The sequence below is a fragment of the Sphaerodactylus townsendi genome, linkage group LG08, assembly GCF_021028975.2.
Source record: "Sphaerodactylus townsendi isolate TG3544 linkage group LG08, MPM_Stown_v2.3, whole genome shotgun sequence".
Lineage (NCBI taxonomy): Eukaryota > Metazoa > Chordata > Lepidosauria > Squamata > Sphaerodactylidae > Sphaerodactylus > Sphaerodactylus townsendi.
The window spans coordinates 69,410,918-69,425,801 of NC_059432.1; the positions used below are offsets into that span (position 1 = coordinate 69,410,918).

Genomic DNA, 14,884 nt, shown 5'->3' on the forward strand with positions numbered 1-14,884 from the left:
ATTCACGGAGGTTCTGCAGCTAATCCATTCAAATAGATGTTTACAAACAGCTGGATTCCTTCTTTACTCATTTCCGGTGAAATGAAGGAAAGAATATTTCAGAAGTGTCCAGAATACAATATTCTTTGCTCACTCAGGTCTCCTGCCAAAATCCTAAATCAAGTAATTCGCTCCAAGAATAGCTGTGGGCTGGCACTGAAATTATTGTCATGTACTTGGCAATCAAGAAGTTGCTTTTAGTTTTTATATGATCTTCTCTCTTTTTTGAGGATGAAAAGAGGAGTATTTAAACCATTCTGTCCAATGCATAAATGTCCCAAATGTGATTCTGTGTACCATTTAACTATTGACGTACCATTTAACTATTTAACTACTGATGTCATTCTACAGACACAGCAACATCAGCGCATAACAGGATTTTGAAGCCTTTACTAGATGCAAACTTATAACATCAAAGATCACATGCTACTACCTTCATTTGCAAAGTGTCTGATGTCAGCAAATCTATTTCATAAAACTGTGGGCACATCACTAGCTGCTGAAATGTTCCACAACTGAAAACGTCTTTTGATGGATTCACATTTTACTGTAAGTACCATTCACTACTACTCCAGTGACAAATAATGGCCATAAAGACTCTCCAGTTCATTCACTAAAGAAAACCTGAAATGTGCGCACAGAATGAACATAGGCAAAAGAGCCATAGGGTGGGACAATAGGTGCAACCATCCAGAGCATAGCTCTCTTGGGATGGGGGTAGGGGAAAACACTGCAAAGGCTCTCTAAAATACAGGGCTCTTGAACCGAATCACTGCAAATACTACTTTTTTTTAACTGAAGAAAAGGAAGATATATTTTCATCTGCCTAGGGGCAGAAATGTGTAACCAATGCTTGGCAAATGCATAATTTGTAATCTCTCTGCCCCAAAGAACTATCAAGAGGCCGTTCTATCACCAGTGCAAAGTCAATTGACTGTTTACCTTCAACTTTTGGGAGTATAGAAACTACTTCCTCACACCAGTTCTGCCCCAGCCAGACCTGCACATGTGAATGCAACTGGATAGAGCTTGGTAAAGAGAAGGCGTGGAGGTAGTGGAGTATTTGCCCAGGGACATGAGGTTACCCATGTCCCTGGGCACAACTAATCTGGTCATGTGGGGAGTGCATGACCAGATGCCTTCCGGCCCAGCAGCCACTGCGCCTGCGTGAGTTTCTCTCATGCTGTGGCTGCTGGGCCGGGAAGAGGGGCTGGCTGGCCACAGCTCCTCTTTCCAGCCGTGGAGTAAAAAGCACTTACTTGTAAGAGTACTTTAAAAGCGCTTACTTGCGAGTAAGAGCCAGGGCCAGCCCCTCTTCCCAGCTCTGTTTAGGCGGGAAACGGGATGACTGTTTTTGCCAACATTTGCCAACAAGCTACTTAAGTGCATGCAAATGTGGGGGATGCATTGCTTAGGAACCTTGCCTAAGACAGCAAGAACAGATAAACGAACAAATCCATACTTGAAGGCAAAAGCTAGAAATAAAAGCAGTAAAGCTCAGATGTAATACTGGCATCCATCAGCTGAATTTCTGGCCTGTGCAAAGTTCCGTTTGCATTTGCAAAACAATCTCCAGTGGGTAGTCTCTGTAAATTCAAAAGATGAGCATTATGACCCCCTAAAGCTCATGAACAGTAATTGTCCCCAAGCAGATTACTGTAAAATGGCATGATTAAGCCAGCCTCATGATTCCTGACAGGACTGAGTCATGCCATTCAAGTTCTCAAGGCTGGCCATACCGCAGCTGTGATCACAAATGGAAAAAGATATGAAGTTTGGGGGAGGTGTTAAGGGAGACAGGCAGCCTCTCAGATTAGAGCAGACTGGGACATTTTCATGGACTGAGAAAGAAGAAAGGCTGGAGACTTTCTGAACTGAGTCACAGAAGCAACATCTTGCTTTCTGTCAGGATGAGCCAGATTTCTGAAGAGGGCAGGGGTTGATGACAAGATTACCTCAGTCTCAGATATTATGGATTACAAACCTTTTTTCAGTTGTCAGCCTTTGAATGAGAATCCTGGAGGAGGAGGAAGTTGCACAAATGTGCCAAACATGCCTCAAGCTAGTGCATGACTGGAGAGAATAATGTATGTGCAGTCCAGGATTTCACCGTCCCTGCATTTTAAATTTTCCAACTTTGTGAAAAAAATTAATCTTGATTAAGTAAACAGTTCCCCTCGCTTATTCTGCTGTAGCCGCAGGTGCCTATTGGTGGGGGTCAGGACATAGCAGTTTTATCAGTTACTTTAGGGGCAGTCAGCCATCCTTTTTATAATCAGAAGTTCAAGTAGCAACACACCAAAACTCCAGCAGCTCTCAAAGTCTGCGATGACTCTCTCTGGTTTTTTGGCTACAGTTCAAAGTGCTTGTACTTAACCTATAAAGATATAAACAACCTGCTCTATGCATAACAAAGACATTGCTTCCTCTCATGTGCAATCTTTTCCATTAGCCAGAAGTGCTCTGATGCCATTATCATTTTTGCTTTATGCACAATGTCACAACTTTTCATATTAGGGATGCCAGAATAGGAAAAACAGTCATCCCGTTTTCCTCCTTTATAAGTCATCCTTCTCTGGCACCCCTTTATAAGTCATCCTTCTCTGGCACCCCATTGCCTTTCCTCTTCTCCTTCATCCCTGATTTTTCTTCTTTTTCTCAGTTCCTTTGTACACATACTACACAGCATACTATACAGACCCTCACATCAGTAGAGCTCAAAGAAACAAAGGGGGAAAGTTGTGAAAAGAATGCTGTCTTGAAGTCATCCGTGTGACAAATCCATGAGATTAGGGCATTCATCCAGACAGCCATTCTTTGTGGCTCCTCCACGGCTACCCAAATCGTCATTTTAGAAGTAGCAAAAGCCAGAACTTGGGCATCATCTACCAACTCTACCAGCCTTTTCTATTTCACATGGTAGTTATGTACTGGGGGTAAGCGTATGCTTAATAACTCTAACCTGCCATTTATTATATTTTATGAGAAGTTTAAGTGTTTCAGAAGCATTTCAAGTCTTCAAATAAGAAATATTGAAATAGTCATGAATATCACAGAAATTTACCATAGATCATTATGATGTAGTCAACTAAGTGATTTGTGCAAGTACAAAAACAAGCTATGGACCTTTCTAGACTTCACAGAACTTTTGTTGAAAATATACAAGGAAATCAAAAAGCAAATCTTCCCTAAGGGCTTTAACTCTAAGTATTTCCCCTTTCCCCTCTAAAGTATAGTCCAATGCCTCTTAGTTACGCGGCAGTATTCTAACTTCAAGTCCAGACTACCTCTGGTGAGAAACTAACTGTGGCTTTGAAAATTTCATGGGCATGCTTATAAAATAAGGGTAAAAATGTTCAAAGAATATCTGGGTAATCCTTGTAGCCCCCCATTTTGTATGAGGGGAAATGTACATAAGTACATATGTACACTTTTACAAAATCTGAATTTTTTTTTATAAAGCATCATGGCCATTTACTACAGATTTTCAAAACAGGCTACATATAACCATGTTGGTCTTGTCTACTTTGTTGCACTTTTTTGCTCCAGTTAATAAAGGGGAAGATCGACAAGGAGTTAACTGTATAGTGGTTCTCAACCTTCCTAATGCTGCGACCCTTTAATACAGTTCCTCATGTTGTGGTGACCCCCAACCATAAAATTGGTATATATAAAATATAAAAAGACCGTTTTCTGATGGTCTTAGGCGACCCCTGTGAAAGAGTCATCTGACCCCCAAAAGGGTCCCGACCCCCAGGTTGAGAACCACCATTAACAGCTATTTTATTAACTCTTACAGAAGTGTAATATAGACAGAACTAGAACATATTAATAGTCAAGATCAGAAACATACTAACCCTTAAAGTAATGCGGAATAAAAAAATGCAGCAAGACTGCCCAAAAGAGAAGGACACAACCATGCCATCAAATTTAAATTCAATTTTGTAAGTCAGTAGAAAACGTCAGTGAACACTTTTGTACTAGCAAACATGGTGAATTCAGAGTATTAGAATTTGAGATGCTATAATACTTTTGAATATGTCTATAAAATAATATTTTGGTCTAAACAGATTTAGAAGACCAGCCAAATACCTATTAGTTAATTCAGGAATTAAGCACAGTAAGTCACATTAAGTGGATGTAACGAATACTCTGAACTGCATATATGTGGTTGTGAATGTCATATCCCTTTGAAAGATATGTTATGCACACTAGAAGTACTTTCAACACATATTCAGCAACCCAAAATCTATTGCCAATAGAGGTTTCAAATACAGACTAATGTCAAATTTTTATTTTTATTTTGCAACTTTTTCAGTTATGGTTTTAACACAGAAAGATACACAGCCATGCTACACCTTTTCAGAATTCCCATAGTGGAAAAGCTGGCTCTCAAATAATGGATTATAATTTAGGGGAAAGATACTGAAGGATACAGCTTAAATAAAGTACTTTGGGTCAATTAATTTATTTTCCTTGATCATATGGATGTGGTCTACTCTGCTGATGGTAAGAGAAGAAAAGAACGAATCAATCTAGTGGGATTGATCAGTATAAAAGAGACACTCCTGTCCTTCCTAGATTAAGAGTAGGAATTTTAGTTTAGAAATCAGTAAAACTTCTGTGCAAGCATATGTTTTATAAAGAAGTATCATGTTCAAAAGGCAGGAAGCTAAAATTATGTGTGGTCCTTCTTCTGCATTAATAACCCATGATCCCGCTAGAGATATTCAAGAACCACTTCTATCACAGCATCCTCAACCTTTCTACAGTTTCCTGGACACCCAAACTTTTGTGATGCTTTACAACTAATAACTACCATAAAAGTGACTCATAGGAACAACAGAACCCAGAGCAGAGATTCCAGTCACTCCTGGAGAACCCATTTTATAGTTTCAAAAAGTAATCTATTTAATAGGGATTGTGAGTGACTCAACGTCTGACAATCAAATAGAAGTTACTATCATAACAAATTATATATTTGTTTGGGTGCTGTGTGGTTTCCGGGCTGTATGGCCGTGTTCTAGCAGCATTCTCTCCTGACGTTTCGCCTGCATCTGTGGCTGGCATCTTCCTCTGAAGATGCCAGCCACAGATGCAGGCGAAACGTCAGGAGTGAATGCTGCTAGAACATGGCCATACAGCCCGGAAACCACACAGCACCCAAGTGATTCCGGCCGTGAAAGCCTTCGACAATATATATTTGTTTCTCCGAAATGTATAGTTTTCAGTTGCTCCAGTAATCCTATAATTAAAATAACTTGCTAATACTTGTTTACTGGTTATTTTTTTCTAAAGTAAGGGTGTAAAATTAATTTGTGAAATGATATCATAACACCTCATACAAAATAACTGATAAAATACTATTTTATCCTGGCAAAATGACATCTAGTATTTAGAATATGAAAAAGCTAATTGTTTAATATAATAATCTTTTAAAGATCAGATCACAAGAATGCCATGTGTTCACTGAGTAAGTATCTATTCCAAACTCTCAGAAATATACTTTAACCCAATCGTAAGCAGAGTTACACCCATTTTTTATGTCAGTAGGCTTATAAGAGTGTAAGTCTGCTTAGGATGGGAGTCACTGTATTGCAGGAAATTATCAAACTTGGGAGGAATCTTTAAGAGGGCAAACAAGAATACATAATTTTAGAAGTTACTAAAGTATTTTGATCTGTAATGTTACTTAAGCATTTTCATCTGTAGCTACAAATGCTAGAAAAACCATTTTAAAGTTTCTATTCAATTATAGTTGATGATTTTCTAATTAGGTTTGTTGTTTTGTGTTCTAAGTATTTTTCAAATAAACTATAGGAGAATTTTACACTAGTTTTACAAATTGTTTGCTACACTGCTGCTATATGTTTTTATGTTAACAATAAAAGATTTGGGGAAGAAATGCTGCCAGTGCTGTATTATAGGAATGAGAATATTATATAACATAAACTTTCTACTTGAAATGTGTAATTAAACCAAAATCAATGTATTCATGTAAAATAACTGTGTAAATTGCTTAATTCCAATAATAATTGTATATGCTAACTGAGCAGTTTCTCAAACAGACTGCATTAGTTTGCCACCAAACAAATATTTATTTCACCTAAATTTAAAGTGGATATTGGAAATAGATATTTAGCACAATATTTGCCTTTTGTACCATGGCAGATACCAAAACAAATGTAAACAGGAGACCTTTCCAAAAATTCTTTCAGAACAAATCATTTGCATTACAAGACTGAAAACTGTAGACATTTAACTCATGAAAGATGTTCTAGTAATAGCCTTTTGTCTGCAAGTATCTCTGGCTGTATGACCCTTCTAGCTTTCAGCTCCCCCTCCCCCACACTATCATGTGGTGACCACCCATTTTCAAAGTAACCTCAAACAGCTTCCTTGCTAAAGAAAGGCCTTCCAGATAGGAAGCAAACCTTTACATTCTTTTAAAACCCCACTCCATATGAAAACCAGAAATAGCACAGGAGCTTCATATACACCAAGATTGTGCTCCTAACCCACTTAAAGGGGCATACATACAATTATAGGTCCTAAAACATGCTTAACTAGAAATAAGTCTGGCTGATTTTAATGACTTAACACTACTCCTTCCTTTCAGTAAAACTCAGGTTAAGATGCAGAAGGGAGTTCTGTCTCCCAAAAAGCTGAATACTGGAACAAATTTTATTAGCCAGTAGGCTGCCGCAGGTTTTCTTTGAAACATAGACTAATACAGTGATCTCACTGGAAATGGTAAGAGGGCCAGTTATGATTTGCAGCAAAATACAACAGAGTTCTGTGGCACCTTAAAGATGAACCTATTTATTGTTACATAAGCCTTTGTACATGCATCAAATGAATTTTATGAATTTCACTCAAGCACATACTGCAAAAAGTTTGTTGGCATTTAAGTGCATTTCTTGGTTTTTCTCATTTTAAAAGAACACACTTCTTAATCAAAATGAACTGAAGCCTTAAGTCCAACCTAAAGAACATTTAGAAACAAAGTTTATTAAATTCAGACTAGATTTGTTTGTTTCCAACTTTTCTGTGGCAATTAATGTAAGCGTAAAAGATTATTTTAAGTGTACAATAAGTTATTTGTAGCCCACAATAGATTCCAATACAGAGTTCTTTCAAGAGTACTTTTGTATTTGATCACTAATGTCACCACATAACTATAAATTTTACATACTCAGATTACACAGGTATTGATAAAATTACTCCTCACTAGAATCTGAAACATTTTTCTTTTAAAACCATCAGAAGCTAGTTTTCTTAAAGTGAATATTTCATAGAACCAAACTCCACACTCCACAGGAATGTACAACAAACAAATGGTAACTGGACTGGATTCTGGGCATTCAAGGATCCATTATCACAAAACCTGATTTTAGTTAATTCATGGAAACGTTATTCAGATTCTGAAAATCAACTTTAAACACTAACATTCTAACTAAAAGACACAAAGATAGTTTCCATTCACAGACCAATGATGCTGTCCCATGACACTTACATGAGCTTGGATTTACGAGCAAGAACAATAAGGCAACAAATTTAGAAAAGCTACAGAAGTTATTCAGAAACAACCCATACATGGAAGTTAAATCAAGTAAATTCAGTGGAGCTTATTCCTAATTGTTACATTGTTAGAATTCAATACATGGAAAGCTATACAAACGCTGAATCAAAAGTGATAGCAAAAAAAGCCAAACATCTCTGAAAACAGGTTTATTTTCTCTCTCTGGTGCCATTTCCATGGAATCTCAGAATGGCATCCATTTCATGGGTATTTCTCATTTTCAGAAATTACTCACACAAATGATCAGTGTGACCAAGCTCTGGACAGCTATCAATTTCTGCGTGCTCATACACAATTCTCACAATATGATTTTGTTTCACAGATAAAAAACTATGAAAAAGAGAAAGTATTACATATGTGGGAAATTTTATGCTTGTGTTATTCAGAAATTTCCAAACCTGCACTTTCAATTTCACATTTTAAATTATGTGCGTGAGAAATTAAAATACTTTCTGTGGAGTGAGGGGAAGCACAGTATATTTTCACTATTTTAAAGGCAAAACACTAACTAAAAAGTGAGACTTTCATAGCAATAGTGAGTTTTAGTGTTAGCAGTTTTTTGGTAAACTATATAAAACATGCTACACTACTTGTGATAAAGAATTATTTTCACTGTTAAACAACTACTAATCAACAACACTCCCTCTACCAAATGTGCAGGAAAACAGACTGCAGCAGAATGTATGAGTCTGTGTTTCAAAGCTGGGTTAAACAGCTGTGGTGGTAAAAGAACCGTTGTTCATGCTGCTATACTCACAAAGTACATCAGAACTCTACAGATCAAAAACATTACAGTTGCTGCCTTTATAGCCTGAATCATCACAACAAGTTTTTGAATCTGCTTGAGTGACAAGAAGTATCCCATGAGGAAATAACACAGCAGGAAGAACAAAGACAAACTGTGAGATAACAAGCTATCTCCATATAAACTGTGCCCCATAGTATCTATTCCTAAGCATTCCAAAGGAGTGTACATGCATGCTACACAATAATCTCACTTTGCAAAAATATTTCCCTATTTCAGAACTGTGAGGTATACATGAACTCAACTAATGCTGTGGCTTTAAACATTCTTAGTGCTGAAGATAACCATGGGGTAGGTTCACGCAGCTGGCTCTGTATCAAGTCCTACTCAAGGGACTTTTGGGGTTGTCACAGCGAGAAAATTAAAGGAACTTGCTAGGAAACTCTCATTGAAATTCAAGCTGTACTCCAAGGCACACTTACATGGATGAAACACCCACCAGCCCTGAAATCAACAAGGGTCTTACTTCCAAGCAGAAGTGTTTAGGCCTAGGCTATAAATGGTTATTTGAACGTCACAGGAAGCCTTTTGCTAAGGTATCATGATAATAAAGTGATTGCTCTGAAAATGTCTCAACCAGATCTATATTGGAGTAAACACTGACTGTTAAAGGAAAAGGAAGAAAGGAACATAAAGAAAAACAACTCATTCAGTGGTAGGTGACAACAGCAAAATGGAACTACTAAACTACACTGAGCCACAGAATACTTCAGTGACGCAGTCTCTCTCTCTCTCTCTCTCTCTCTCTCTCTCTAATGGCTGGTAAGGAATTGATCAACTGTAGTCAAGCAGAAGAAAAGCCAGGTCCTTTACCTTAGCTTTTTAGGAACGGAGTAATCCACTTCCATGACTTTGCCATGTAATTCCGCTTTACCTTCAAAGCAAAGAAAAAGAAAGAAGTTTCATCTTGCAAAATTATGCAGGACTCAGAAATGAAGCTGTGCTAGGACAGAGGGATACAGTAGCCCCACTCTGGGGTTACTGGGAACAGAGACTAAAGTGGGGGTAATGGGAGAGCAGTTTGAGGGGGAATGAGTCACAGCTCCAGTGTGGGAACTCCCCAAACCTCAGAAAGAACTGGGGCAGGGTGTGAAAGAAAGGGGTATTTTGACTTAGAGCAGCCCCCCTTTCCCAGCGGCCAAAGGAGGGGTCTTTGAGGTAGACCCTTTTTTCTGTTCGGACCTAAAACTGAGGGGCATCCACAGCGGGAACATTGCAAGGGCAAGACCACCGCGCTGCTTGTTCAGCTCAGCCCAAATGTAGCCCCCTCCTATTCCCGTGAATGCCAGCAAAGCGGCCAGGAGTCAAGAGGCACCTCGTGTCCCCCGCCAGGGGCTGCTGCCGGGGCTGGCCACGCTCGCCTTGCCCGAGCTTCTGCCACCCAGCCTTGCACGGAGGAAACAGCCCGGCTGCGCGCATCACCCACGGGCCATCGGGCTACAGCGGCGTCCTCCGGCCGGCCCTCCCCAGGGCTCCCAGGCCGGCCCGTTCAGTCCCGGTGCCGGGGCTCCTTCCCGGGGCTGCTCCGTTCCCCCCTCCGGCCTTGGCTCAGCTCGCTCGTGGCGCGGCCGGCCGGCTCCAGGGCTGCGCGTCGCCCCGGGCCCCCGGGCACGTCTCGGGCTCTTTGCTCGGGGCCCCAGCCGAGTTGGGACAGGGCACCTCGTAGAAAGGTGCCCGGGAGCGAGCGGGTGCCGAGAGGGCTGCAAGAGGCCGCCCCCCGCGCCCGGGAGCCGCTCAATAAAATCGGAGAAAAAAATCAGCGAAAAATCCCTCCCTCGCCCGCCGGGCCGCCTGCTGGAGCGCAGCACGCTGCTGGGCAAAGCGGCCAGGAGGAGCGCACGGGGCGCGGGCACCGGCTCGGGGGTGCCGGCGGGCGGCGGCACAGTCCGGGGACGGGCAACCAGGGCGCCCCCCCTCCCGACCCTGAGCGGGACACCGGCCCTCCCCCCAGGAGATGAACTGCGGGCTGAACACGGGGGACCTCCGGAGAGTCCCCACCCCCGCTGGGGTTCCCCTCCCCGTGCCTGGCGCCTGGCGGGCTCGAAGGGGCCTCTCTCCCAGGCCGACAGAGGAAGGGACGGGTGGAGGCGGCCCTGGGGTGGGGGTGGGGACGGGGCACCAGCAGACCGATCTGGCCGCACGCCCCCCTGGCCGGTGCGGAGTAGCGCGCTCCCCTGGCTTACCGGAGAGGGTCTCGATGGCGCGGATGGCCCAGTTCTGGTCCGGGTAGTCCACGAAGGCGTAGCCGGACTTGAGCAGGACCTGCCCGGTGAGAGGCAGCTTCCTGTCCCCAAAGAGCTGCCGGAGCTCCTCGGCGGTCACGGCCGCGCTCAGGTTGCCGATGTACAGCTTGTTCATCGTCCGCCTCTTCGGGAGGAGGAGGAGGAGGGGAGGGACGGAGGGAAGCCCAGGCCGCGGCCGCCCCCTCCGGCTCGCCTGCCTGCTTGCCTGACTGCCAGCCAGCCGCCCACCTACCTAGCGAGCTCCTCCAAGAGAGCCGGAGCCACCTCCCCGTCCGCCCAGCCCAGCCCAGCCCGCTCCTCTAGCCGCTCGCAGCAACAGCGCCCCGCATCCGGGCGGGCAGCGACCGAGCGGCGGGCGGAGCCCAGCCCAGCCCGGATCCTCCCTCGAGGTCCGGACCGCGGGTTCCCGCCTCTCTTGCCCGGGACGGCTTGGAGGCGGCGGCGCTGTTGCTGGCTGCTGCAGACCTCGCCCGAGCGCCCACCGGTGGCCTGGCGGGGGGGGGGGGGTGCGGCGGGCGGGGCTGGAGAGCCAAGCAGCCCCCCCATCCCCGCCCCTGCTTCCCTCGGCCCGGAGCACATGGCCACGTGCTTGCTGGAGCGCGCCCCTTCCTCTCCCCTCTCCTTTTCGGGGACCCCTGTTGGCCTTTCCGGGCAGTGGTGGCAGCAGGAAACCCTGGCCCACTCCCACAGCTGCCCGGCCAGCCGGAGGAGTTTCACCCGGAGCCGGTGGGTGCAAGCGACGCCTTCAACATCTTATGGCCCGAGTGGAGGAGGAGGAGGAGGAGAGGGGCGCCTTTTCCGCTGCGTAGCACGTGCAGCAGGGAGAGCCTGGGCTTGGGCGCTCCTGCCTGCAAGTCGTGCGTCTGAAGACGCCAGCCGAGGCGCCCGCATTCCGGCACAGGGTCTCCATCCCGAGTTTCTGAACGCAGCTTTTCGAACTGCGCCTCTTCGTCCTCCGCGGTCTTTTTGTTTTCTGGGCATGCCATTCCTCTTCGCCTGCCACTCGCCGACCCAAAAAGGCCACGGGCCTGCAGCCTGCTCGCTTCATTCATCCCCGCTCTCTTGGGATGCTTTACGATTCCCACCTTGATTGCAAGACGCCATACTTAGCGCGGTAACCGAGAAGTGAATCGCAGGCGCAGCCCCTCCAGTTAATTTGTGGAGGTTGGTGTCAGTTAAGCCGAATTAGCAAGTGGGACGGAGGCGGCACACTTGACCTGGCGGGAAACCCACAAAACCTGACCCAGGGCGTGTAGGATGGGACTGCGGGTCTGTTTGGGACTGCTGAGCGTCCCTTTAAAGTTTAAACCATGCCTCCGATCCCAAACGTATAGGAAGGGAAGGGCAGCTGCATTGGCGTCACTGACGAGCCTATTGCTTTAAATCTCAGAGTATGGGGGGGAGGGGATCGTCGAGGGCAGAAGTGAAACCCAGCTGCAAACGGCTGGACACCCCAAAAGTTCATACTCCGCGGCCGAAGCACACGTCGACGAATACTCGACGTGCTTTCGGATTTTTGCGTCTGTCTGTCAACCCTAAGTGGCCCTAGAGGACAGCAGCGTTACGGCCACCTCCATTTGTTCCTGCCAAACTCTATTCTCGTCGACATCGCCGATGGCTCCGACTTGGGACCCTTTGCTGGCAGGTACTTGGAAGCGCAACACTGCTAAGATTAGACGACGGCCCCGCTACTCCGGAAACCTCTTCTGCGCAAGCTCCACAACAACCTTAGCGGATATGCGGACAGGGAATTGATGGTTCAGGAGTTGGAGGTTCACCGCTGGGACTGATTCTGGGTGTTAAAATCGCGGGAGTTGGTAATATGCCTTTCCTTGGGGACTGGCTCCTTTAGGAATCCTCCCTGGCTTTCTAAAAAGGTTTTAATCTGAAAATAGGTGCAGAAGACCTGCTCATGGAACCATTGCTGCTTGCATATTGCATGGAGACTACAAAGAAGGGTACCCTTTATACACTTTATGAGCCTAGCACCTTCCAGTAACATGAAGGAATGAATACAAGTGGGAATAAGCAAGAAACAATGCAGGACAGAGGTATCTAAAAGTTGATAATATGATAAAAACCAATAATCATCTTAGTGTTGCTTGACTGTAGCTTCTTACCGATTAACAATGTGATTTCATTTATTTAAATGTTGCCTTTCCTGCCCGAGTCACATAAAATACATATTGTGTTTCTCTCTGTGTGTGCACATGTACATTTAAGTATCCATATCTTCTTCAGAGTTACCTTGTTGACTTGATTCTGTATCTAGCATTTTCATTCACTGTAACTGTTTGGAAAAGGTTATATCTTACTTTAAAAAAATAAGGCACCAGTCTCTAAGCAGGCTGTGTAATTAAAAAAAATTGCTCCTTCAGATAGAGCTACTTTTTTGGAAGCTGACATACTGAGGCAGTTATTGCATGGATGGAAGATTTCATCTTTTGGGGAAAATCAAAAACATACTCTCCTTGCTGAAGGGCATGTAGGAACAATAAAAAATGACATAATACCTGCACCCTGTAACCCACACTTTCCAGTGCCACTACCGGAAAGTCATATACATTACCACCTTTACCCAGGTTGGTGACTCAAATAAAACAAACACTCTGAAATCCAGCTCCAGTAGTAAGGCAGAGGTATTTCCTAGAATGTAGGGACAAAGTTTCTGGAGTTTTTTTTTTTTTAACTCTGCAGGAAATCAAAACTCTAAGTAGGAAGTTTTGATGCAGGATTCTACCAGTGAAGAATCTAAATACAGGTATCTTAATTAGTTTTTTAGTGATTCAGTTTATTATGTCTTAATATTGTTACAATTCAATTACATACTGTGTAAATTTTATGCAATTTAGAAAGAATGTTCAGCTATCCCAGTGCCTTCTGCATTCACTGGCCAAACACTGGATGAACAGTTCTATTTCTTACTGAGAAACTGTACAGAAATCTTCTTCTTCTTCTTCTTCTTCTTCTTCTTCTTCTTCTTCTTCTTCTTCTTCTTCTTCTTCTTCTTCTTCTTCTTCTTCTTCATAAGAGACTAAAGACTTAGTTTTTTGAAACAGCAGCTAAAATTTCAGAGAAAGGACCCATGATTCCACAAGCAGTTGTGTGACTACAGTCCTGTAGAAAACTGAGATTAAAATGGCTATGAAAGTTACTGGATGATGGCTTTAACCACTCTTTTTCATGTTAACCCTTTTCACAGTGGGGAAAAACAAACATTTGTGATGGGCAGACAGACTCTTGTGGTACCTTAACGACTAGCAGCGGCATAAGTTTTTGTAGACCTCAGTCCAGTGCATCAGGTGCATTTGATGAACTGGGACTCTATGTCACAGACTTTGGCATGATTACACAGATTACGCTTCTGGATATTTTTCACAGGGCTGTTAGAAGGATAAAAGGCTACTCTGAATTCCTTGGGGAATGCGAGCACACCTCTCAATTCAAGACGGGAAAGGGAGAAGATCTCCACACATACATAGTGTTATTCTATCACTATGACCAAGACTTAACTCAGAACTGCATCAGTGAAATTATGTAGCTAGGGTGAAGATTCAGAATTTTTTAATATTTAACACAAATGAACAACTAATTAAAACATAAAATTAATACAAATTCTATTCAGTTGCATTATAGAGTTGCCAACCTCCACCAGGTGGTTGTTGGAGATCTCCTCGGATTACAATGATCTCCAAGCGACAGAGATCTGTTACCTATAGAAAATGACCATTTTCAAAGGTAAAGTCATGGCACTGTAGCCCATTGAAGTCCCTCCCCAAACCCTTTGTTCCTCAGGCTCCACCCCCAAAATCTCTAGGCATTTCCCAACCTTGAGCTGGCAACCTAGTGTATTTAATCCACCTCATATTGTGACTGGCCTCTTGCACTGACATTTGTTTGATATATGGAAAGTCAGTGTCCATTATGGAGATGCTTTTCTGACAGGACTTTTATAGGACCTTCTGATGTACAAGTGATGCTGTGTTGCCTTTTAGTATAAAATGAATCACTAGTAAATGGTGTTAACATAATGTAGACCAGGGGTGTCCAACTCTGGTACTTCAGATGTTCATGGACTACAATTCCCATCAATTCCCATGGCCATGCCAGCAGGGGCTGACGGGAATTGTAGTCCATGAAAACCTGAAGTGCCAGAGTTGGACACCTCTGATGTAGACAATTGAAGGCAATCTTTATATATTCAGATGCATTCTA

At 43.6% G+C, this 14,884-nt stretch overlaps 1 protein-coding gene across 3 annotated transcripts in view; it reads right to left on the reverse strand.

The window, feature by feature from the left end:
- IGF2BP2 (insulin like growth factor 2 mRNA binding protein 2) overlaps positions 1–11,132 on the reverse strand; it is a 75,880-nt gene extending 64,748 nt beyond the window's left edge. Inside the window, exons 1-2 of one of the 3 annotated variants that reach the window (XM_048506378.1) lie at positions 10,610–11,132; positions 9,240–9,300 (exon numbers count right to left, since the gene is read on the reverse strand). In XM_048506378.1, the coding sequence (XP_048362335.1) occupies positions 9,240–9,300; positions 10,610–10,784 (236 nt within the window). In that variant the 5' untranslated portion in view covers positions 10,785–11,132. The remainder of the gene's footprint in view (positions 1–9,239; positions 9,301–10,609) is intronic. The other 2 variants (XM_048506377.1, XM_048506379.1) reach the window with 2 other exon arrangements.
- Between the last annotated feature and the right edge of the window lie 3,752 nt (positions 11,133–14,884).